This window comes from Scleropages formosus, chromosome 14 (genome assembly GCF_900964775.1).
Source record: "Scleropages formosus chromosome 14, fSclFor1.1, whole genome shotgun sequence".
Lineage (NCBI taxonomy): Eukaryota > Metazoa > Chordata > Actinopteri > Osteoglossiformes > Osteoglossidae > Scleropages > Scleropages formosus.
This window is the reverse complement of record NC_041819.1, coordinates 25,470,288-25,495,542: the sequence shown is the minus strand read 5'-3', so window position 1 is coordinate 25,495,542 and position 25,255 is coordinate 25,470,288. Positions and strand designations below refer to the sequence as shown.

The 25,255-nt window shown below is 48.3% G+C and overlaps 3 protein-coding genes across 3 annotated transcripts in view; 1 reads left to right on the top strand and 2 right to left on the bottom strand.

Annotated features, from left to right (window-relative positions):
- Positions 1-4,184: 4,184 nt before the first annotated feature.
- LOC114912226 (carcinoembryonic antigen-related cell adhesion molecule 5-like) overlaps positions 4,185-25,255 on the bottom strand; it is a 38,205-nt gene continuing 17,134 nt past the window's right edge. The window contains exons 5-9 of the mRNA XM_029258173.1: positions 6,975-7,217; positions 6,637-6,798; positions 6,411-6,449; positions 5,112-5,186; positions 4,185-4,719 (exon numbers count right to left, since the gene is read on the bottom strand). Of these exons, the coding sequence (XP_029114006.1) occupies positions 4,646-4,719; positions 5,112-5,186; positions 6,411-6,449; positions 6,637-6,798; positions 6,975-7,217 (593 nt within the window). The 3' untranslated portion in view covers positions 4,185-4,645. The remainder of the gene's footprint in view (positions 4,720-5,111; positions 5,187-6,410; positions 6,450-6,636; positions 6,799-6,974; positions 7,218-25,255) is intronic.
- LOC114912186 (uncharacterized) lies at positions 7,674-13,824 on the bottom strand. Its single transcript, XM_029257838.1, has 4 exons — positions 13,680-13,824; positions 13,171-13,586; positions 9,961-10,248; positions 7,674-8,268 (listed from the first exon to the last, which is right to left on the bottom strand). Exons 2-4 carry the CDS (start codon positions 13,244-13,246, stop codon positions 7,982-7,984), a joined length of 651 nt encoding a protein of 216 aa, XP_029113671.1. The 5' UTR covers positions 13,247-13,586; positions 13,680-13,824; the 3' UTR covers positions 7,674-7,981.
- LOC114912185 (uncharacterized) lies at positions 14,589-23,912 on the top strand. The gene is made up of 4 exons (XM_029257837.1): positions 14,589-14,786; positions 20,869-21,288; positions 22,313-22,609; positions 23,586-23,912. The coding sequence occupies exons 2-4, from the start codon at positions 21,213-21,215 to the stop codon at positions 23,876-23,878; spliced, it is 666 nt and encodes a 221-aa protein (XP_029113670.1). The 5' UTR covers positions 14,589-14,786; positions 20,869-21,212; the 3' UTR covers positions 23,879-23,912.

The following is a 25,255-nucleotide window of genomic DNA, read 5'->3' as shown; positions in this document are numbered from 1 at the left end:
CACTCCCTTTGTACTCAGGATGAACCCAAGGAAGGAAACCTGTTGCTGGTGGAAGAGGCACTTTCCCCCTGTTACGAAAAGGTTGTTTGCCAATAACCGCTGTAGCACCTGCTGCACCTGCTGGACTTCCTGACCCATCGACTCAGAGTAAATCAAGATGTCATCCAGATAAACGAGCACACACTTGTTCACCAGTTCCCCCAAGACGTGGTTCACAAAGGCCTGGAAAACTGAGGGCGCATTCGAAAGACCAAAAGGCGTAACGGTGTACTCATACTGGCCTCGGGAGGCACTAAACCTGCACAAATCTGCCAAAATTCATGTGTGGGATCAGTGTGTGGGAGCTTTGATGTTTGTAGCCATGAAGTAATTCGAGAGACTGGTGTTAACCCACTTGAAAGACATCACTGGACCCCAGCCGCACCCCCTCCAGGTCAGTGGATGATGCAGTCAAAATGGGACTGCACCTCATCCTGCAACACCTCAACAAACCAGGGACTTATGCAAAGGTCCTATTGATGGACTTCAGTCCGGCGTTCGACACTATCATCCCAGAGCTCCTTCGGACAAAACTGATGCAGCTGATGTGGATTCACTTCCAGCACTTGCACAATCAGCACTGGCGCTCCTCAGGGGTGTGTGCTCTCCCCACTACTCTTCTCCCGCTACACTAATGACTGCACCTCCAAAGAGCCCTCTGTGAAGCTCCTGAAGTTTGCAGACGACACCACGGTTATCGGCCTCAACCAGGACGGTGACGAGTCTGCATACAGGAGGGAGGTTGAACGGCTGGCTGGCTGGTGCAGTCGAAACAACCTGGAGCTGAACCTGGTCAAAACAATGAAGATGATTGTGGACTTCAGGAGGACAACCCCCCCAGCACTCCCCCCTTACCATTCTCAACAGCTCCATTTCAGCCGTAGAGTCCAGTTCTTCGGATTCCTGGTCCTACAGTCTCCCGGGACTTGAAGTGGGACACCTGTATCGACTCCATGGTGAAAAAGGCCCAACAGCAGATGTACTTCCTTCGCCAACTGAACAAGTTCAACCTGCCGCAGGACCTGCTGCACCGAGTCTGTCCTGCGCACGGCTATAGTATAACTGTCTGCTTTGGCTCGGCTACCAAATGGGACAGAGAGAGGCTACAAAGGACAGTGGAGACGGCTGAGAGGATCATCGCTGCCCCCTGCCTACCCTTCAGCTGCTGTACGAGTCTAGAACGAAGAAGTGGGCGAACAAAATCGTCACTGACCCCACACACCTCGGGCACAAGCTCTCCATATGTCTCCTCTCTAGCAGGTGTTACAGAGCACTCCACCAGAACAATCAGATACAAGAACAGTTTTTTCCTCGGGTGTCACCCTCATGAGGAGTTATACTCCTCTATAGGTCTCCTGTCAGTACAATATATCCCATCACTTTGTAATTTACTTTTTTGTATTTATTCCTTTTACTGTGTAAATATGCTATCTATCGTGGCACGCAGTGCCGTGGGTTTGGATGGGGCGAAGAAGGACACAGAGGCAGCATTCATCACGAATGATTTATTTGAACACCAGCACCAGGGAAATAATGCTCTCAGTCCAAGGACTCCCATTTCCTTCAGGACCTGCACCTACAGCCAGCCTTCCCCACCTGCTTAGCGCCCCTAGACTATCCCCCAACACGCTGCTGGGCACAGCCACCCTATTGTTTTCCCCATAAGTGCCCCAGTGGCTGCACACCCACATTTAACATTATTCCCCACAATGCAACTATTTACATTAGACAGGTTTCCCGCCTAAAACAGTAACGTGGGTCTTTACACTATCTATTTATTCTGTGTCTGTGCCAGCTGTCTGTCTTGTCTGTTGTCTGTAATACTGAAACCACCAAGCACCAAAGCAAATTCCTTGTGTGTTCCTTGGCAAACAAATCCAGATTCTGATTCTGATATTGTATTTCTGAGGTGTAAGTTGCTTTGGCGAATATTGTCTGCTAAATGGATTAAAGTAAATTTAAATATAAATTTAAGCGTGGTCTTCCACTCATCACATTCCCTGATCCGGATAAGGTTATATGCACTCTGCAAGTCCAGCTTGATAAACACCCGGGCTCCATAGACCTGAACAGAGCTGTGGTGATGAGGGGCAGGGGGGATGAGGGTATTTCATGGTTTTGGCACTGAGACCCCGATAGTCACTGCATGGGCATAACCCTCCGTCCTTCTTTTCAATAAAGAAAAACTCTGCTGAGGCTGGTGAGGTCCAAGGCCGAATGATCCCCAAGGTCAGTGCCTCAGCCACGTATTTCTCCATGGCCTTCTGCTCTGGCAGAGACAAGGGGTACACTGTGCTCCGAAGGGGAGAGATGCCCAGCAGGAGATCAAGTGCACAATCCCCGGGCCAGTGTGGGAGCAGGGCAAAGGCCCTGCTTTTGCTGAAGACTTCGGTGAGGTTGTGGTATTCCCTTGGAATCGCCAAGGGCTGGGCTACTTCAGGGCTCTCTCTGCAGGTGACCTGACATGGGAGTGACGAAATGGGGCCCCCTATCCTCGATAAGTCAGGCGACGACGCTCGGCGAAATTATAGGCCTAATCAATCTGTTAACGGTCGACATGAGTTCAAAAGTGTAGGCTCGTTTTCTTAAAACACTATTTCTTGTATTTAATGTTAGGTGGACAGCTATTATCAGAATACTATCAGATTTTTATTGCAATTCTTACCTTCTACCGAATGTTAAACTATATTATAAATTATATAATTCAAGATACTATATATATTTTAATAGAACCTCCATCTTTCAGTTCAGTTTCAGCAATACAGAGCCAACAAATATTCACATAGTTCCAACACAACTGGATTAAGTAAACGTAGATGGATTGTACACAATGAAACAAAGTTGAGACAAAATGCAAACGAATTGGGTGGCACAGTGTCAGTGAGCAACGCTGTCTCACAGCAGCTGGGTGGTGCGAGGACAAGTCGGATCAGTATGTGCGGAGCTTGCATGTTCTCCCCATGTCTGTGTGGGTTTCCTTTGGGTGCTCTGGTTTTCTCACACTCTAAAGACATGCTGTTCAGGTTCCCCCAGTGTGAGTGACACACAAGTGTGTTCCATTGATGTATGGATGAGTGACCCAGTGCAAGTAGTGTATCTAGCAGTGCAAGTCACCGCTGTGAATAAGGAGTTCATTGGAACTCACTTTGGTGAAAAGCCTCTTAACTGAATAAATAGTGTTGCATTAACTAATTTTAAATAAGTAAATTGAACAAGCAGTGAAAATCAAGTTGAGTGAACACCATCTGTTAGAAGTCTGAATAGATTGGAACATTTTACTGCAGTGTGATCATATCACTTTTTGACGACTGTTGAATTTCACTTGGACTTCATGCAAAACAATTATGTTCTCATCTCAAACTTACATAAGTTGACTGTAAATGTATTGTTTTAGTATTTTCAGTGGAGCTGCTTTCCATTTTTTTTTTCAGTGAACTACCCAAAAAGGAAAAAAGCACGCACGCGGACTTTCTGAACCGCTTGTCCCATTTGGGGTCGCGGGGAACCGGAACCTACCCGGGAACACAGGGCGTAAGGCCGGAGGGGGAGAGAACACACCCAGAACAGGACACCACTCCGTCGCAAAGCGCCCCAAGCGGGACTCGAACCCCAGACCCACCGGAGAGCGGGACCCGGTCCAACCCACTGCGCCACCGCACACCCAAGGAAAAACAGCAACTACTAGAAAATAAAAATATATAGAATAGCAACTACATTATGTGACCCGAAAAAAGACCATAAGGTGGTGACTAAACACCGTGTTCAGAACCTTCTAGAATACAAATCTGCTCCTGTTGCACTTACCCAGCATTCTCTCTCTCTCCCACACACACACACACAAAGGGAAAGGAACACAACCGGAAATGAAGAGGGAAAAGTACAGTGAAGGCACAGTAAATCACACAGAACACTGGTGACTTTCTTAAATGAAGAAGCTCTACAGTCTCTCTATTATATAGAGCTGATGGAACCAAGACAATATTGGTGGTGACTGTGGAGGAGGAGAAAAACATTTCTATGTATTGTTTCTCTTTAAAGGTGCTCATCTGTGCCACAGGACAGGTAAACCCAGGTGTTTCCGCAGGAGGATACGGTCACTGTGTTCAACACTGCGCTCAGACACTGCAGTAAGAAATACGCAAGAATAAACTTTGATTGCATTTATTTATATGAACTCAGTTGAAATGTATATAATGTGTAAGGTGATCAAGTTCACCCCATGTTTATGTAACAGACATTCTATAACTATGACCTCAACACACAAAGATAGTAAAAACACGTCCAGTATGTGACTGAAGCGTAACCAGCTCCAGTGTGCTGCGTAATACAGTAAAGTCCAGTTGTACCACAGTAATGTGCTTACAACACATACTGTGCTGAATGCAACAAACAGCCATAAAATTCATACCAACAGTATCAATAAACAGAAACAAAGTCACACGCAGCTTTTACCACATTTGAACAGTTGTCCTCCAAATCATGAGAATTCCGTGACACGTGAACAACGGAGTAACAAAAAAGGAAGCCGAAAACTGCGGCCCCACAAACTCTTCTGTCCTGGGACTTCGTGAGCAAACGGTTTGTTCTTGTAAAGAGCAACCGGGGCTCAAACTAAAGTCATAAGATTTTCTCCATCTGCATCAGCAGCTCCTTGTCTCATCTGATCCTGAGGGTTCGGATCTGTGGGGAATAAACACAGTGCTTGTTAGTCCAGTGCGTCTGGTCTGCAGTCCATCATCTCTGCTAGGATGGCTCAGCTAGAGCACATTTCAAGACATTTCCGGTCTATAGTGCAAGTGTGCGATCTACATGTCCGTCCAGTATCGGCACAGTGACACCGTGGTACCAACAACTGAGTGATGAACTTGCAAAGATTTGAATATTGCAGACTGGTGGCTGAGGGGGGGAACTGACTGAGACTCATACTTTGCACCAAGGATGAAATGATTTGTGTCACAAATTATTCAGTTAACGTTGAAAAGCCATATGAGTGAAGATGGACAGGCGAAAACTGACATTCCGAGGACCGAGTTGGTTCGCTCCCAAGGGTTACGTCTGAACATCCACGTTACCTCGAGGGACACTGTCCACTGTAGCGCTTCCAGGAGGCTCATCTGCCTTGTATATGGTGTCCCTGGACTCCGCATCTGTACAGTACAAAGGGGACTCAGAAAAGGACAGGGTCCATGACTTGAGGGTTTTGGCTCAATGTCCCACTATGACCATGACTTGGGTGGAGCCAAGGGGGGGAATTGTGACCTTAACAGAGAATCAAGAGTTTGCTGTTCCATGACCACAACTAATGTACGCTGTTCTTCCCGAGCTTCAACAATCAGCCGTTACCCTTCGTCTTGAGGTTTGTACCTCCCTTTTGAAACGGAACTTCTCTAGACGGTGTCTCCGTCCTTCCACGTCAACAAAGGAAGCGTCTTGGCCAAGAACTCCAACAGCACCTTGCGCTATCCTCATTTCTGGGGGAATGTCCCCAGATGTCTGACTGCCTGCTGTAGGAACGTCAGCTCGGTCCCTCAGAACTTGTGACTCCTCCTTCCTGAAAGGTCAGCGCAGCTGCCAGGAACAGCTGGAGCAGCACTGTGCTTTGCCATGCTATATATAGTTGGATTCGTGGCCAGAACTTGTCCCAAGTCCACAACTCACTTTCAGTGGTCACATCAAGCTCCTCCCACAGATTTTGGCATCTTGGTACCTCTCTGCCCAACCAGGCCTCCTCTGCTGAGCTGACAGTTTCTTTTCTGCTCCATATCACTACAGGAACCAGCCACTCTCCTACAGGAGCTTATACAAGAGCCATCTCGAACCCTTGGCTGACATCTATTGCCTGCGTGGCACAGAGCTCTGAGTACAACTTACCTTTATTAGGTACGGCTCCACTCTATCACCTCAGGAGAAATACCTTGGCTCAGGGACACTAGGACAGGTGAGCGGATTTCAAACCAAGCTTTTGGTGGGTTTTAAAAAGCCATCCTGTGGCTTGAACCTGCACTCCTCTGAATGAACAAACTGCTGGTGAAACTAATTAAATGAACCCTTAAATTAAAAGAACACTGGCGTTCACTAGCGGACGCTTGTTACCCAACAAACACTGCAGCACTCGAACACAACACATCACCTTATGGATGATGGACCAACAAGGCAGGACTGCAAACAACTTAATGAGTATGAATTATTTTTAAACCTACTTTTCAACCACCCACTAACACGGGGCTGGTTCTGATGAGACAGGTGGACAGTTCACCTGTGGGTTGATGAGCCAATCAAATCTCATTTTTCTATCAAAGTGGCCAGTGAGCACAGCTGGAGCTCAACAGGCTCGACTGTCGGGGGGAAAATCCGTAGGAGATTCAGTTTACCATAGAATGAATTCATGTAGGTCCTCCGGCGATCATCACCTGCACAGGTAAGGAGATGAGGACGCGACTAAGTGACAATAGGTGAACAAATCACCTTACGCTGATGTTTTTAAAGGTGTGACATACAAACATCATCTATGTAATTCTACACGCTTATCAATTACCCCAAGGTGTAAACTACGCTCAAGGTAGAGCCAGCCAGTTGTTGCTTTGTTGCTGTACTTACGTTTGAAGTAAAATCTTCTGCAATAATAAAGCATCATCATGAGCAGAGTCACAGCCACGGCTGCCACCAGTATGGCAACGAAGTACTCATATGTCCAGCCGTCCATCGTCAACGAGTGCCGCTCCAGCACTGGCTCCTGGTCCATGTCATAACCTTTGTTATCTAGGCAGAGTAAAATCTGACGTTGCACCCCGAAACTCATTTTATTTCCTAATAGTTATACAACTGGCAGCAAAATGCAGAAGCTCATGAAGTCCAGCAGATGTAGCGTAGTCCACACTGTGGTTTGAAGATACTGCAATGGTAAAAGTTGCCCGCTGTTTTATTGAACAACTGACCTGGAAATAAGTCCATCTCAGTGAGAGGGTCACTGTGCTCCTCACTCTTAGGGTTACTGAACACACAGGTGTAACTTTTACTCTGCTCTCCACTCTTCTGCACCGTCAAGGTGTTTCCCTCCTTTACAGTTTCATTGTTCTCTTTCCAGGAGTATTTGGTGTGTTTAGTCTCCTCTCCCACACAGGTCAGGATGCACTGGGTCCAACTGCAGGACGTGGTCACACTGGGTTTGGACACAGGATCTGTAGAGGAAAAGAACTGCTCAGGTAAACAAGGTAAAATGTGGATGTGAGCAAATCTGTGGATCTAAAGACTCTTCAAGTCACAAAAATGCTCAGATTGTTGCATTTTGTCCTTTGAACCTCAGTGTGATGAAGACTGAACAGTCCTGTCCTGATGTGTCCAGGTGCATCATAACATGTGTCATATACGTCAGATGAACCACTGACCTGGAAATAAGTCCATCTCAGTGAGGGGGTCACTGTGCTCCTCACTCTTAGGGTTACTGAACACACAGGTGTAACTTTTACTCTGCTCTCCACTCTTCTCCACCGTCAAGGTGTTTCCCTCCTTTACAGTTTCATTGTTCTCTTTCCAGGAGTATTTGGTGTGTTTAGTCTCCTCTCCCACACAGGTCAGGATGCACTGGGTCCAACTGCAGGACGTGGTCACACTGGGTTTGGACACCGGTTCTGTACGAGACAGAAGTTGACATGAAGCTGCTGACTGTGCATCAGTGCTGTAGAACTGCTGTCCATGAACACACAACACGGTGACGCTGAGCCGCCGGGTGACGTCCTCGTCATCGCAGCACTTCACACGGTGACGACACGCTCGCTGCCGCCGCAAAACGTCCTATAAGGTGGCCACTTAGCAAAGGGTGACGAAAGTGTGCAGGTACTTTAAAATCGAGGTGCTGAACTCAGTGCAGCAGGATGTGCTCTGGGCCTTTTACTGTAGTGCTGTCATTTATTACTGGATCGATCAATCAATCAATCAATGGCGGCTACTTACTCAGTGGGATCAGGTCAAGTCCCGTTAGAGGCGTTTTCCCGTTGATTTCAGCAAGGTACCGTCCTTCATCTTCTGCTTTTAACCCTTTCATTACCAACACCCCAGTAGAGTTATTCAGGTCACACTGCTCGCCGGTCTCACATCTGCCATAATAAACCACTTTATCCCTTTTCCACTCGGATATTTTGGTGTTACTTTTTTTCCAAATGATTTCTTTGATTTTCTCATTTGCTCCCGGATCCAGTTCAGCCTCAGCTCCCAGTAGTCCATAGACTGTTTCTGTTTGTGCACATGAACGTGTAAACACACACACACACACACACACACACACACACACACACACACACACACACACACACACACACACACACACACACACACACACACACACACACACACACACACACGGTTACTGTACAGGCACAGCATGCTCTTCGTGGAGCAACACGGCCATACACCGTTATTGTCTAAACATGAAGATAACACGAGTTTTTAAGCTGAAAGTACTTGGTTCAAGCCCCATTTAACATGTTCATTAGAATTACTCAGTTCTGTAAAGTGGATCAAACACTAAGTAACTCCTGTTTTTTAAGTGTTGATTCAGTGCAGTGCAATTTCCCCTTAAAATAGTCATGGTACAGCCATACAGCCATAAACACACACATACCCACAATGCACTGCTCGTGAACACTGTCCAAACCCACTTTTAAAGAATTCAGACCATACAGGCAAGCTACCAAATAAAATAACTTTGCGTGTTACAGGAAAACCTTGAAAACAACTCATTAAATTACAGTCTTAAGGGCTTCATTAGTCAGTTGTGAGGTGCAGGGGGCCACAGACAGGAGGGCTTTGACAACAAAACGGTGTTTACTGGAAATATGAGACCCAACAAAACACTCCCCCCCTCTGGATCAGCCACCCAGCCTCTTCCCCCAGATGCAGTTCACTGGAATCCTCAGGCCAGCTGCCCTTTCGTCCCCTCGACGGGTCCTCTAAGGGCCGGCAGCTGGCAGTCATAACAAGGGCACGGACGGGTCCCCGTGAGCCGTCCATCGTGCTGCACCCACCTCCGGCCTTGGGGTGGACCGCACACCGACTCAACACGTTTTAATAATCTTTATACACTGTGCTGATTCTCTAAGAAAAACACGGGAGGTTTTTTGTTAGATGATGTCTGTTTCCCATTGTTTCTGCCATACTGTGAGGATTCAGCTTTTTGGTGTGATAAGAGTGCAGAAAAGGGCGGCAAAGTCTCTGGGTGCAGCAGACATGAGGAATAATTTCCATCTGTAGCATCCTTGAATTTCCTTGAGATAAAGCTTTGCAGGGTGAATGTTGTGCATGACCTTAAGTGAGATTTTTGGAACAATTATTTGGCAGGAGCCAAACTTTCTCCATGGGAACAACCACCCTGGTGAACTTCTATCGCTGCACCATTGACAGCATCACAGTGTTGTTTGGTACCATCACTGGCCACCCAGAGTCTAAAACTGCTCGAAGGACTGTGCAAACCGCAGAGTAAATCATTGGTTCAGAGGTCTCACATCTCCAGGACGTCTACGCCCCCGCTGTCGGAGAACGGCTCGGTGCACCATCACGGACATCGGTCGTCCAGCTCACGTCTTCTCCCTACTAGTCTGTGATAAATGCAACCGGAGCATCTCCACCCTCTGAGCATCTCCACCCACAGCTTCCTCTTCAGAGACAGTTTCCACCCACAGGCTGTCAGATCATTGCACACTCTTTACCAGCTGTAGTTTTACAGCCAAACTGTACTGTCACTTGTACTTTAGGTCATTTCCTGTTGTCCCCTTACACTGTTTATACCACACAAATTACACCCCCTGTACTGTGACGTGCACTGTTGCACTACTGCACTGGATTGTCTTTGCACGCTTTTTGCTTAAACCCCTTTTGTTTGTTGTGCTGCCACTGGTCACCCCTATATCCACATCCTGCTCCACTCACCTGCCACACACAAGGTCTGCACTCTGTTATGCCGCATCAGTCCTGTTCTGTCAATCACTTGCGCAGAATACAGTCCGGACTGGTCCATCGTCACACGACGCAGGATGAGGGATCCATCGCTCGTTACATCTCCTAATTTGCCTGTTCTGACTCTCTTATCCACCCTGTAAAAAATTGTCAAATTTCCACGTTTCCAGATCAGCTGATTGTCTTCTGTGGCACCTGAATACCCCAGTGGGACGGTCACCTTGTCTCCAACCAGAGCGGTCAAATCACACTGCTGCTGGGCTGTGGGACACAGAGAAGAGGGAGTTAAAAATACACTCGGGTTTGGCTGAAACACACACACACACACAGTGACCAGTTCACGTGAAATACATCTTTGGGAGGAAACCCACGGGGAGCAAGAGAACATGTGAAAGTCAAAGTCAAGTTGAACTTTATTATCAGTTCCACTCTAGATGAGTTACACAGAGGGGAACAAAATTTAGTTTCTCTTTGCACCTGTGTGTCACACAGAACACAGTGCAAGATAATGCAAATAAAACACAGTGCAGCATAACCCAGTCTGGCGACAAGATACATAACATACAATATAGAGAGAAGTAAAAGTGTTACAAATAATATAACAAATGACAATTTACTGTGTAGCACCAGAGACAGTAACATGTGAATAAATATGGGGACGGTGGGGAAAGTGCCATGTTCAAGTGACTTGTGCAGTCTTCTTGTTTTTTGGGGTCAGATGTGATGCTGAGGGCCTTGCAGGTGCACCGCATGTGGTACATGTCCCGTATGGAGGGGAGACGGGCACCGATGGTCCTTCCTGCAACGTTTCCTATCCGATGTAGGGACTTGCCACCTTGGGACCCTGCAGTTCCCATACCAGGCAGTGGTGCAGCTGGTCAGTTTGCTCTCTATGGTTCCTCTACAGAGGGTCGTGAGGATGGGGGGAGGGGGGGTGGCTTGCTTTCTTCAGTTTTTTTTTTTTAAAACTTTATTTAGTAAAGTTATCAATAATACACAACCAAACAACACATTAAATTCCACAATCCAACAAACCCAATACCATTTTCCTACAGTTGGTCAACAAAAGCTGCTAAGCAACCATTACATAAAACACATTATCAAGACAAAGTCTTTCCCATGACAATGCCTTTGACATCAATACAACTGACCCATGTCTTCCCCACACCAACATACCCAGAAGGACTGTCCCCCAGTAGCAGCTCAGCTGAAGTCATCATCTTAATACATGCTTCCTTCAAAACACATAAAATACTTCTAAATTACAGCATAAAACTTGGTCATACCCCTAAAACCAGACAAATACAAAACAGACATACACATAAATAATCAATATAAAACTCAGTGCACAAAAGCACATAATAAAACAAAGCCATTAAAATCTATGAGTAACACTTATACAAATAACCTATAAAAGTTAAAAATGTTAGTTAAAAGTGCACAAACCCAAACCACTAAAATCTGTGAATAATTACTGCACAACTAAAAAAACCACACAAACAAATATAAAAAAATAAATAAACAAAGGGGTAAGATACAAGAAAGTACAATATGTTTTAAAAGAATGCAGTTCCATAAAGCAAACGTCCATCTTAAGAGCTTCAAACACATTTATCCACGAGGTCTTTCCATCTGTCTTTTGCCTCGTGGTAGCCCCAGGCAATCCGATCCCGCTTTATTCTGAACTTCAGTTCAGCTCGAATCTTCAAAAAGACACCGTAAGCTCCCATTTTCAACCCCTTTCGGACAAGGTTAATACGTGCATTCCACAATTCTTTCTTTGTCAAACTCACAATCAACCAAATCCTACCAGAGGTTGCCTTACTTGCCTTGGGGGACAGTCCCTTCATGATATTATCAAAGGTCAATGCTATCTCGCCGTCCAACTCTCTGCACAAGGGCTCAACCAATGACTAGACTGTCCCGGCATAACCGCAATCCCAAAAAACGTGCTTAATCGTTTCCGCACCCAAAGACTGGGATCGCGGGCAGTCGGGACGTCCGGTCAACCCGTACCTGTAAAGTTTCTCCATCACGGGTAATCTATCGTGAAGACACTGCCAGTTTAAGTCCTGCAGCTTATTGTCAAGCCCTTTTGGCTGAATTCGGGCCCAAATATCTTCCCCAAGGCCTAACATCACTCGCGTTCCCCTCCCCTCCAACAAGGCTTTATATAACACCCTGTGCTTGAGGAGGGTATTTGCGTCAGTGTCTCTCGGAATGATCTTGCTCCATTTCACCATCTGTTTGTAGTGATCCGGCAGAGACTCTGCCTTTGGTCCAGCATTGGACCACGAATTCACCAAATGGCGCAATGAGAAAGACAGCCAGAGGCGAATAAAATGTTGGTGCGGGTGCTCCAGGGGAGCTGCCAGACGGGAACAGTGCTGCGCAAAAAAAAGGCAATCAAATTTTAGGGGGAAATCGGGAACCCCCCTTCCGCCCCTGTCCCTCCCTAGATACATCACCTCCCTCCTCACAAACTCATGCCTTCCACCCCATACCAAGCCGAACACATCTTTCACGAATCCTTTCCTTAAATTGCGAGGCGCTTTCTTCACTTGCTGCAGGAAGTGGTCTGAGGAACCCTTTCCCTCAAGGAACTGACCAACAGACACTCACCCCTTATATCCGCTGTGACTTTCCACAGCGGTTGAACAATTCACATTTTACCCACAATTCTCAACTATATACAATAAACCCTTTTTAAACTTATTTATTCAGCAGACACTTTTTTCCAAAGCGACTTCCAATGAACTCTATGTAGTGTTATCAGCCCACACTCCTTATTTACTGCAGTGACTTACACTGTTACTAGATACACTACTTACAGTGGGTCACTCATTCACAAATCAGTGGCACACACACTGTCACTCACACACTGTAGGTGAATCTGAACATCGTGTTTGGACTGTGAGAGGAAACCAGAGCACCCAGAGGAAACCCCCACAGACATATGGGGAGAACATGCAAACTCCACACACCGCCGTTGCACTAATACTTCATAAACAGTCCACTTGCAACATTCAATTCAATTCATTTTTATAGAGCGCGGCTCTTCTCACGCACTGACAGAATATATAACCGTTATAAATTTATACTCTAAAAATACTATACTAGTAAAAACGTTTACACTAATAACATTACTACGTTGGGAAGTGCCAAGCGGAAGGAAAAACGTACCGAAAGTGAGACGAAACCGGAGCAGAAGGAGAAAAACAGCGATGGTCAGGAGTGTGTCGGTCCGCGGGGGGCGCATCGTGACTGACGTGGGGTCAATAAAACGACATGCAATAATAAAAAAAAAAATGACGAAATGAAAGGAAATAAAATAGAATCAAATAAGAGAAGAAGAGAGAGAGGAGAGCTGCCGCCGTCGTCTTGTGCTCTTTATTCGGGGAAAAGTGCAGAACAAAGTTCGCTTCACGGCGTTTTCTCCCTGCGCGGTGACGTCTTAGAAAGGCAGTGAGTTACCATGGCAACCAGACGCGCGTTAGGGAGGCAAGGCAACCGGACGCAGGGACGCTGCTTGGGTGTGAACGCGTCTGGGCGCTCAGAAAGGGGTGTTTATGTATTTCTGTCCGAAAATGGGCAGAATCCTGTGTTGAAAAATAATACACAGCACCGGACCTATTATTATTGTTTACTGCATGAAAGCCATCAATTAAACAACTGGGATGTTTTTTTCTCACTATGACTTCAGTTCCTGAAGCACCAGGAGTCTCCAGTGTGCCCCAGTGCCCCCCTCACAGTGATATCCTGCTGTAATAAAAAGAAACCATATTAAATCAAACATAAATCATATCAGAAACTGTGCTTATGAGCACAATGTGGCACAAAGAGCTGAGAAATTATTTGTCTTTCCTGATCATTTTCATCTTCACACAGAGGGTGAAGTGGTTAGAATGTGAATGCTACTCTCTTACAGAATGTGCACAAGGAACGTATTCTAATAGGCACAATAATGGCGATTACCTCTTTTACCCCCAGCAGCCTCCCTTCTATAGAATCTGCCAGGGTCAGGGGCACACGGCAGAAGCCTGTAAAGAACATGAGAGGCAGGAACCGCCCGGAGACTGGCCATTTTGCCAGGGATTGCAAGAGCCCCCATCGCTGGAATATTTGAAGATGCGAAGAGCATTTGGCCCGTCTCTGCCTGCAGCAGAGGCCCTCTTATGCAGATGCCCTGTCTGGAACCGGGTTATCTGTGAAGGAGGGTCTTCAGGCACTAACCTTGACAAAGAAGGAAATCGGCGTGATGGAGATGGTGGTGGAAATGCCAGCGGGGGCCAGAGAGGCCATTGGTGAAGCCAAAGAGATCCGGGGAGCAAGCCCTGCCCCTATCTTGGTGAATATTTATGGAGCAAAAAATGGAAGATTCTACACCAAAAAAGGAAGAAGAAAAAGTTTGGAAGGGAGGCTGCATTGGCATGTGACGGGGCCCTTTTGCCGGCCGAGTCCCCTTCGGAAGAAGGCCGAGAGCAAACCTCTTCCCCGGAGGAGATGGATGCCGTGTGGACCCTGTGGAGGCAGTGTCTTCTGAAGAGGAGTTCTTTATGGACTAAATAGTGGCCGGTTTTTCATGTTATTTTAGTGCTTTATTCATTTAATAATGTACTGCAATGGCTGATTTTAAAATATTATCCCTTAACGTCAGGGGACTTAAAAATGAAGTAAAAATAACTGCTGTTTAACTGTTTAATCAGTTTGAGTCCTATGCCTTCAACCTGTGTTTTTGCAGGAAGTCCATCTCCGGGACTTGCAGGACATGACTCTCTTCTCTCACGAATGGAGGAAGGGTGAGTCCTACTAGAGCGTAGGTGGTGTCCACTCTACAGGCATGGAGATACTTTTTGGGGAGTGCACCTATCAGAAGGTTAGGCCTTTTACTGTTCATGCTGGCTGGGTTTTGGGGTGGACATCACATGGAGAAGTCAGTACATACACGTTCTGTGCGTCTACGCTCCGCTGGAGGTCATATCAAATCAAATCCAATCAAGCTTTATTGTCACATCACCGTCAACATAACATGTAGAGAAGAGTGAAAATCTTTAGTGCAGCTCCAGAAAATGCAGTGTTGAGAGTATAACATAAGTTACGTTATACAACATAAGTGTACACTATGCAATCCCTATATATAGTAGAACAATACAATACACGGGGGGTTGCTCAGTATACATACACACACACACAATATTGTACAGTATACGCAATATGCACAATATATGCACTATATACGCAGTATGCATAGTATACATATGACACACGGGGGGATAACGCAATGTACACAGACAAAACACAGTATATATGCAAATTGTATTCACAAAATATACAACAAATAAACAAACTATCTATAATGTATGTGTAGAGAATACAGAGAATATGTACATGTAGTCAAGTTAACAGCGGATTTTGTTTTTTTGGTCTCGGTCCTGGGTGTTTAACAGTCTAATGGCCTGAGGAAAGAAACTGTCCCTCAGCCGACTTGAGCAGGACTGGATGCTCTGGTACCGTCTACCTAAGGGGAGTAGGTAGAACAGTCCGTGACTAGGGTGGCTGGGGTCGTTAATGATCCTTTGTGCCTTCCTCACACACCGCCTGTTGTAAATATCCTGGAGGGAGGGAAGCTCAACCCCCACAATGTGTCTGGCTGTCCTCACCACCCTCTGGAGAGACCTGCGGTTGAGGCCAGTGCTGTTACCATACCAGGAGGTGATCCATCCATCCATCCATCCATCCATCCATCCATCCATCCATCCATCCATCTTCCTCCACTTATCCGGGGCCAGGTCGCAGGGGCAGCAGTCCAAGCAGAGTCCCCCAGACTTCCTTCTCCCCGCACACCTCCTCCAGTTCCTCTGGAAACCCTAAGGCGTTCCCAGGCCAGCTGGGAGACATAGTCTCTCCAACGTGTCCTGGGTCTGCCCCGAGGCCTCATCCCAGTGGGACATGTCCAGAACACCTCAACAGGGAGGCGTCCAGGTGGCATCCGGAACAGATGCCCGAGCCACCTCAACTGGCTCCTCTCGATGCGGAGGAGCAGCGGCTCTACTCCGAGCTCCTCCCGGGTGACTGAGCTCCTCACCCTATCCCTAAGGGTGCTCCCAGCCACTCTGCGGAGGAATCTCATTTCTGCCGCTTGTATCCGCGATCTCATTCTTTCGGTCATGATCCAGAGTTCATGACCATAGGTGAGGGTCGGAACGTAGATCGACTGGTAAATTGAGAGCTTCGCCTTACGACTCAGCTCCTTCTTCACCACAACAGACCGGTACAATGACCACATTACTGCGGATGCCGCACCGATCCGTCCATCAACCTGCCGCTCCATTTTTCCCTCACTTGTGAACAAGACCCCGAGATACTAAAACTCCTCCACTTGAGGGAACAACTCCCCGCTAACCCGGAGGGGGCAATCCACCTTTTTCCCGACTGAGAACCATGGCCATGGATTTGGAGGTGCTGATTCTCATCCCTGCCGCTTCGCATTCGGCTGCAAACCTCTCCAGCACGCAGTGTAGGTCTTGATTCGATGAAGCCAACAGGACCACATCGTCCGCAAAAAGCAGAGATGAGATCCTGCGTTCCCTGGCTGCGCCTAGAAATTCTGTCCATGAAAATAGTGAAGAGAATCGGTGACAAAGGGCAGCCCTGGCGGAGTCCAACATGCACCAGGAACAGGTCTGACTTACTGCCAGCAATGCGAACCAATATCCTGCTCCGGTCATACAGGGAACAAGCAGCCCGTAGCAGCGAGCCCTGAACCCCATAATCCCGAAGTACCCTCCACAGGATGCCACGAGGGACACGGTCGAATGCCTTCTCCAGGTCCACAAAACACATATGGACTGGATGGGCAAACTCCCATGAACCTTCCAACACCCTAGTGAGGGTATAGAGCTGGTCCAGTGTTCCACGGCCAGGGCGAAAACCGCATTGCTCCTCCTGAATCCGAGGTTCGACTATCGGTCGGATTCTCCTTTCCAGTACCCCGGCATAGACTTTCCCAGGGAGGCTGAGGAGTGTGATCCCCCTGTAGTTGGAACACAATCTCCGGTCCCCCTTCTTAAAAAGAGGGATCACCACCCCGGTCTGCCAGTCCAGAGGCACCGTTCCCGAACTCCACGCGATGCTGCAGAGGCGTGTCAGCCAAGACAGCCCCACAACATCCAGAGACCTGAGAAACTCAGGGCAGATCTCATCCACCCCTGGAGCCTTGCCACCGAGGAGTTTTTTGACTACCTCAGCAACTTCAGCCAGGGTAATGGACGAGTCCCCAGTCTCAGCTTCCTCTACGGAAGGCGTGTCAGAGGGATTGAGGAGATCCTCAAAGTACTCCTTCCACCGCCGAACGACATCCTCAGTTGAGGTCAGCAGCGCACCACTTCCACTGTAAACAGTGTTGGCGGAACACTGCTTCCCCCTTCTGAGCCGCCGGACGGTTTTCCAGAATCTCTTTGAGGCCGACCGAAAGTCTTTCTCCATGGCCTCACCGAACTCTTCCCAGGCCCGAGTTTTTGCCGCGGCGACTGCCAGCGCTGCATTCCGTCTGGCCCGCCGGTACCCGTCAGCTGCTTCAGGAGTCCCATGAGCCAGCCAGGCCCGATAGAACTCCTTCTTCAGCTTGACGGCATCCCTTACCTCCGGTGTCCACCACCGTGTTCGGGGATTGCTGCTGCAACAGGCGCCGGAGACTTTACAGCCGCAACTCTGGACCGCCGCCCCGACAATGGAGGTGTGGAACATAGTCCATTTGGACTCAATGTCCCCAGTCTCCCTCGGGACCTGGTTGAAGCTCTGTCGGAGGTGGGAGTTGAAAATTTCTCTCACAGGGGCCTTTGCCAAACGTTCCCAACAGACCCTTACTATGCGTTTGGGCCTGCCAGGTCTGTCCAGCTTTCTCCCCCGCCATCGAATCCAACTCACCACCAGGTGGTGATCAGTTGACAGCTCAGCCCCTCTCTTCACCCGAGTGTCCAAGACATATGGCCGAAGGTCAGAAGAAACGACTACAAAGTCGATCATCGACCTCCGACCTAGGGTGTCCTGGTGCCAAGTGCACTGATGGACACCCTTATGCATGAACATGGTGTTTGTTATGGACAAACCGTGACTAGCACAGAAATCCAATAACAACTCACCACTCGGGTTCAGATCAGGGAGGCCGTTCCTCCCAATCACGCCCCCCAGGTGTCACTGTCGCTGCCCACATGGGCGTTCAAGTCTCCCAGTAGAACGACAGAGTCCCTAGTGGGAGGGCTTTCCAGCATGCCCCCCAGGGACTCCAAAAAGGCCAGGTACTCTACACTGCTGCTAGGTGCATAAGCACAAACGACAGTGAGAGACCGTTCCCTGACCCGAAGGCGCAGGGAGACGACCCTCTCGTTCACCGCGGTAGACTCCAACACATGGCGGCTGAACTGGGGGGCTATTAACAAGCCCACACCAGACTGCCGTCTCTCACCCTGGGCAACGCCAGAATAGTGGAGAGTCCACCCCTCGTCGAGAAGAGTGGTTCCAGAACCCAAGCTGTGAGTGGAAGTGAGCCCGACTATATCTAGACGGTATCTCTCAACCTCCTGCACCAGCTCAGGCTCCTTCCCTGCCAGTGAGGTGACATTCCAAGTCCCAAAAACCAGAGTTGGCGCCCGAGGTTTGGGTCGGCCGGGCACTTGGCCCCGACCACCGCCCAAATCACAACGCACTGGCCCCTTATGTTCTCTTCGGCAGGTGGTGAGCCCACCGAAGAGCGGCTCCACCTCATGGCTTCGGGCTGAGCCCGGCCAGGCCCCGTAGGCAGACATGCGAGCCCCCTCCACAGGCCTGGCTCCAGGGTGGGGCCCCGGTGGCCCCATACCGGGCGGGGTAAACGAAAACCTTGATTTAATAGTCATCATAAGGGTCTTTTGAACCGCACTTTGTCTCGTCCGTCATCCAGGACCTGTTTGCCATGGGAGACCCTACCAGGGGCATGTAGCCCCAGACAACATAGCTCCTGGACTCATTCAGGCACCCAAACCTCTCTACCACGTTAAGGCGGTTCAAGGAGGGGCGGAGGTGATACAGCCAGTAATAATGCTCTCCGCTGCGCAGGTGTAGAAGGCTTTGAGGATGTTCTGGTTCATCCTCAACTTCCTCAGCCGTCTGAGGAAGAAGAGGCGCTGATGGGCCTTCTTCACCACTGCATCAGTATGACTGGGCCATGTGAGATCCTTGGTGATATGGACACCGAGAAACTTGAAGCTGGTGAGCCGCTCCACCGGTGTTCCGCTGATGGTGATGGGGGTGTGTTCCCTCTCCTGCCTCCTGAAGTCCACGATGACCTCCTTGGTCTTGGTGGTGTTGAGTAAGAGGTGGTTCTCCTGACACCAATGTGGAGTGTGTACCTCCTCCCTGTAGGGCGCCTCATCACTGTCAGTGATCAGGCCTACAACCGTCGTATCATCGGCAAACTTCACGATGGCATTGGAGCTGTGCGTAGCTACACAGTCATGAGTGTAGAGGGAGTACAGGAGAGGGCTCAGGATTGCATTGATAGGTTTTCCCAATACGACGGTCCTCTCAAGGTGTTGGGGGTTAACTTTCCTTCAGAAGGTGCTGCCAGGGGTCAATTGGAAAGAAATTGACCAAAGCCAGATGGAAAGTGGGTTTGTGGAAGACCAGGTCCTTCTCCTTAGTAGGGAAAATGTTGGCACTGAAGGTGGACATCCTCCCCACGTTGCTCTACCTTGCGCAGGTGTACCCCTTGCCCAGCATGATGCGGAGAGGTCTCGTCTAAGGGGGCAAGTACGAGTACGTGAGAAGGTAGGGCATGTACCTTCCAAAGGAGGAGGGAGGGAGCGATGTGCCTGACATTCCTTACACTGGATTGTCTCTTCCCCTCCCAGTTATGTGACCGACTGGCAGCTCCAATTCAGCATCCCCACCAGTACTTTGTGCGTCTTTGGTTGGCCCTTCCGATGCTCCAGTTGGTGAAGTCCTGGTCCAACACCGGGCCGAATGCCGAGACACGGCCCGCTCATTACAGCCACGCTGTAAAGTGCAGTAAGACCATGGCGGCTGAGGTCCAGGCGGAGACCCTCCTTAAGCACAGCACCGTGTATAAGGCCCTGTTTGACAGGAGAGGAACTCGAGTTCTTCTGGGGCCCGAGGAGGGCACTTGGGCCCGGATTCAGCCAAAGCAGTTCCACCACCATGGTTATTGTCTACAAACGCATCGTTAGAATTGCTTCCAGATATTTACAGGACTTGATCAACCGTTACACCCCAACCAGACCGCTTTGCTTGTCTACTTATGCTCGCTTGATGGTCCCGCGCACAAAAAGTAAACCACAGAGGTTCTTGGTTCTGGTTCCGTTGTGGTGGAACGACCTCCTCCTCTCACTCAAACTGCTGAAACTCTTGTACATGTTTAAAAAGGGTCTGAAAACTCACCTTTTCCAGACTCACTTCGCCCAAAATCTCTTAGATTCATGTATGGTGTAAATGTTCATGCACCGTAACTTTATGATCATGCCCAGATAAGCCTTTACGCAACTACTCTTGTGTGTAAATGTTTGTGTACCTTATAAAAGATTTGTAGGAAGGCAATCAGGAATTGTGTAGTCTGGGTTTTATGCACTTACTTGTACGATTAACATAAGGTGGAAGGAAACAAACTAGGTTTACTTGATTATCACACGTCTGCAACTATGTCTCCTTCTCTTAATGTAATGAACAAATTGTATTTTCTCCGAGATGTACGTCGCTTTCGAGAAAAGTGTCTGATAAATAAATGTATGGAAATGTGTATTGGATGACGGTCTGTGTTTCTGCGCTCCACTCATTTTCTCCTCTCTGTTTGCTTTTCTTTCCATTTTCTTTTGTTATTTTTCAACACAGGATTCTGCCCATTTTCGGACAGAAATACATAAACACCCCTTTCTGAGCGCCCAGACGCGTTCACACCCAAGCAGCGTCCCTGCGTCCGGTTGCCTTGCCTCCCTAACGCGCGTCTGGTTGCCATGGTAACTCGCTGCCTTTCTAAGACGTCACCGCGCAGGAAGAAAAAGCCGTGAAGCGAACTTTGTTCTGCACTTTTCCCCGAATAAAGAGCACAAGACGACGGCGGCAGCTCTCCTCTCTCTCTTCTTCTCTTATTTGATTCTATTTTATTTCCTTTCATTTCGTTTTTCTTTTTTTTTTTTATTATTGCATGTCGTTTTATTGACCCCACGTCAGTCACGATGCGCCCCCCGCGGACCGACACACTCCTCGCCATCGCTGTTTTTCTCCTTCTGCTCCGGTTTCGTCTCACTTTCGGTACGTTTTTCCTTCCACTTGGCACTTCCCAACGTAGTAATGTTATTAGTGTAAACGTTTTTACTAGTATAGTATTTTTAGAGTATAAATTTATAATGGTTATATATATTATGACGGTGGCGCACTGGGTTGGACCGGGTCCTGCTCTCTGGTGGGTCTGGGGTTCGAGTCCTGCTTGGGGTGCCTTGCGACGGACTGGCGTCCCGTCCTGGGTGTGTCCCCTCCTTCTCCAGCCCTTTGCCCTGTATTGCTGGGTTCGGCTGCGGCTCTCCGCAAACCCCATATGGGACAAGTGGTTTCAGACACAGAATTTGTATACATGGCGGCGCGCACCGCCGTGGCTTTGGATGAGGCGAAGGAGGACGCGGGACAGCGTTCATAACGAACGATTTATTCGAACACCAGCACAAAGCAAATAATGCTCTCGGTCAGAGAACTCCTCTTTTCTCGGTTGCCTTAGTGCCCTTAGATTTTCCCTAACACAGTGGCAGACCCAGTCAACCCACCATTTCCCCCCGAAGTGGCCCCGGCGGTTACAGACATTATTTACAGATTTCCCACAATGCAACTATTTACATTAAATCAGTAACGCGGGTCGCTACAGTATGTATCATGTGTTCGCAGGTCAGCAAGAAACATTTACATGCTCAGTGTCCACTGAGCAGATGCTTTTCCCCAAAGCCATGTACATCTCATAGAATTATTTCTAATGTTTCTTGTGAAATTCTTTTGTATTTCATGCTTAACACTGACTCATATATGACCACATCCCAACAGCCTGAAAAACATCCTAAAACTGGTCTACTTCAAAATTTTCCCAGGGATGGGGGCACCACACCCCCCAGCTGGAGGTGCAGGTTTTGCTCGCCTCGGGGGGAGGTGGGGCGGGATTTTTACATGGTTTTTCCACATGGTGGGGGGCCTGTGCCCCTAACCCTTGCAGTGTTTGTGTAAGTGTGGTGGGGGGTTACTGTGTTTCAGTCCCTCACTGACTTGACCCGACCCCGTGTGTTGCATTTCACAGCCCAGCAGCAATGTGATATGACCGCTGTGGTCGGGGACACGGTGACCATCCCACTGGGGGGGGGTCCACACCCCAAGGACCTCAAGAACCTGGTGTGGAAGCACGAAACCGGGACGGGATCTTTGACGGCGTTCCGGAGGAGCGGAGGACGGGTCTCCAGAGGCACCGAACGAGATGTGACCGGGGACGGATCCCTCGTCCTGCGCGACGTCCAGATGTCCCACTCAGGACAGTATTCTGCTCGTGTGGACAACACTGATGGAGTTCGACCCGTGACGGTGACCCTGTGTGTGACGAGTGAGTGGAGCACAATATTGATGCTTGTTGTATCTTTTATTGTTGGGTTGGTGCTCTTCGATGTTGTATGGTGGAAAGTTGTTGTTGTATTTGGTTGCCGACTTGTAACTGCTGACCAGTGATTGGCAGTGAGTTGTACAATTTGGAATGCGATTTCTAGAACTGCCACTAGATGTCCATACGTTAATTACGTTCTTTATTTTAGCGAAAATGTGATAGTAGTAGAGAGGAAGAGTTTGTCTCAGTGTGTACATGTGGAGCGACGGATGTTTTGTTGGTATTTCAATTAATGTAACGTTGTTAAAGAAAACCGAGAAGTCAGTCTCGTCATTTGTGAACTCGAGAAGCTGCAATGGAGTTAGTGACACCAATCTGGGCTGTGGAAGCTAAGAATTGCTATAACAATAAACAAATAAATGTCAGTAGTTCGATAAACCCTCTCGGGTTATCAGACCCCTCACAGCTATTGGACGTCCTTTTACATTCTGAGTTTGTATGGAAAATAATGACGTTTTCAGTTTTGATACATTTATCGCAAGAGACTGTTTATTCCCTAAAGGAGCCCTGACTCTTAAGAGCAAAGGTCTGGAAGAAGGAGTGGGGCCTGAACCAACAACCTTCGGGTTTCAAACTCGCGTTGTGTTACGTTCATGTCTAGACAACAAGTGTGCGGCTGCATCGCTCCATGAGACGATAGTGTGCTTGTACACTAGTAACCATGTGTTACTACTGGTAAAGTTGTAGTTAAAGCTGCTGCCGTTTGGCCCCAAAGGTTGCAGGTTTGAGTCCCACCTCCAGCTGTGGTACCCTTGAGCGAGGCACTAACCATAAGAAGCCGCGGTAAAATTACCCAGCTGTATAAACGGGTAAATAACTGTAAGAAGCTCAAGACTTGTCACTTTGGAGAAAAGCGTCAGATGGATGAATAAACGTAAATGTGTGTGTTTGTTACCCACCCATCTATGTGGACAAACAGAACCAGTCTATGGACTACTGGGAGCAGACGTGGAACTGGACCCAGATGTGAGCGAGACCCTTTTCGACATCTCATGGCAGAGAGGACGCTATTTTGTAGCCATGTGGAACAGGGATATTGCTGAACATGATTATTATGGCAGATGTGAGACCGGCGAGCAGTGTGACCTAAATAACTCTACTGGGGTGTTGGTAATGAAAGGGTTAAAGGCAGAAGATGAAGGACGGTACCTTGCTAAAATCAACAGGAAAACGCCTCTAATGGGACTTGACCTGATCCCACTGAGTAAGTAGCCGCCATTGATTGATTGATTGATCGATCCAGTAATAAATGACAGCACTACAGTAAAAGGCCCAGAGCACATCCTGCTGCACTGAGTTCAGCACCTCGATTTTAAAGTACCTGCACACTTTCGTCACCCTTTGCTAAGTGGCCACCTTATAGGACGTTTTGCGGCGGCAGCGAGCGTGTCGTCACCGTGTGAAGTGCTGCGATGACGAGGACGTCACCCGGCGGCTCAGCGTCACCGTGTTGTGTGTTCATGGACAGCAGTTCTACAGCACTGATGCACAGTCAGCAGCTTCATGTCAACTTTTGTCTCGTACAGAACCGGTGTCCAAACCCAGTGTGACCACGTCCTGCAACGAGACCCAGTGCATCCTGACCTGTGTGGGCGAGGAGGCTAAACACACTAAATACTCCTGGAAAGAAAATGACAAAACTGTAAAGGAGGGAAACACCTTGACGGTGCAGAAGAGTGGAGAGCAGAGTACAAGTTACACCTGTGTGTTCAGTAACCCTAAGAGTGAGGAGCACAGTGACCCCCTCACTGAGATGGACTTATTTCCAGGTGAGAACTTTATTTTTATCTCACACCTGGACTTACATCAGTGATGTCTCTGGGGGTCACTGTGTGTTCGGGGTCTTTCAACATGAGACACCCCACCCTGGGCTGATGGGACCCTGGTCTCACACCCTCCATGTGAATGTACTGTGTCTGTAATGTCCAGTCTGAGGTTAGGAAATGCATGGAAATACAGTGTTTGTTGTGTTGTGATAATTTGTGGATGACAGTACAGTGTGAGGTCAAGACTCCTGAGAAAGAAGAGAAAGAAAATCTTTTCACAGGATTTCACACAAGTTTTTATTGTCCTGTTTGAAAAGGTGTCGAAACAAACGGGAATTTTTAACATAACGATCCGATGTGTAACGATCGGTCCAGTTTTACACATGAGGGTCAAACTGAGCTGAGGATGTCAACACTGACTGAGTTCAGTCTCTGCAAGCTGTTGTTTTACACTCTTTCACGTTACACATCCTCGGGGATTAAAAACGTTCCTCTGGTACCGATAGTAACTCTGCCAGCTGCTGCGTTCACGTTCTAGGAGGTTCGTCGGGTTTGTCGACTCCGAGAACCGAACTCTTTACGACCCTTTCATCTTCCTAACGCCTGAAACCCCATATTGCAGAGAGGACTAATGGGTATGGAACCCATACGGTACTGGTGCGTATCCTTGGTTACAGTGTGTGAAACAATAACACTTGTATCCTTCTCTTCCTGTCCACCTCTCATAACAGGCAGCACCCGGTGCGATCTGAGCGCTGTGGTCGGGGACACTGTGACCATCCCACTGGCGTGTTTGGACCTCAGGGCAGACAATGACCTGGTG

Bases quoted from the DNA above. Each gene is read 5' to 3' on its own strand.
- LOC114912186 (XM_029257838.1), bottom strand. From the start codon at position 13,246: ATGCGCCCCCCGCGGACCGACACACTCCTGACCATCGCTGTTTTTCTC. The intron at 10,249-13,170 runs GTACGTTTTTCC...TGTGTCCCACAG, and splicing joins CCGGTTTCGTCTCACTTTCG to CCCAGCAGCAGTGTGATTTG. The intron at 8,269-9,960 runs GTGAGTGGAGCA...GTGCACAAACAG, and splicing joins GCAGACCTTGTGTGTGGCAG to AAACAGTCTATGGACTACTG.
- LOC114912185 (XM_029257837.1), top strand. From the start codon at position 21,213: ATGCGCCCCCCGCGGACCGACACACTCCTCGCCATCGCTGTTTTTCTC. The intron at 21,289-22,312 runs GTACGTTTTTCC...TGCATTTCACAG, and splicing joins CCGGTTTCGTCTCACTTTCG to CCCAGCAGCAATGTGATATG. The intron at 22,610-23,585 runs GTGAGTGGAGCA...GTGGACAAACAG, and splicing joins GGTGACCCTGTGTGTGACGA to AACCAGTCTATGGACTACTG.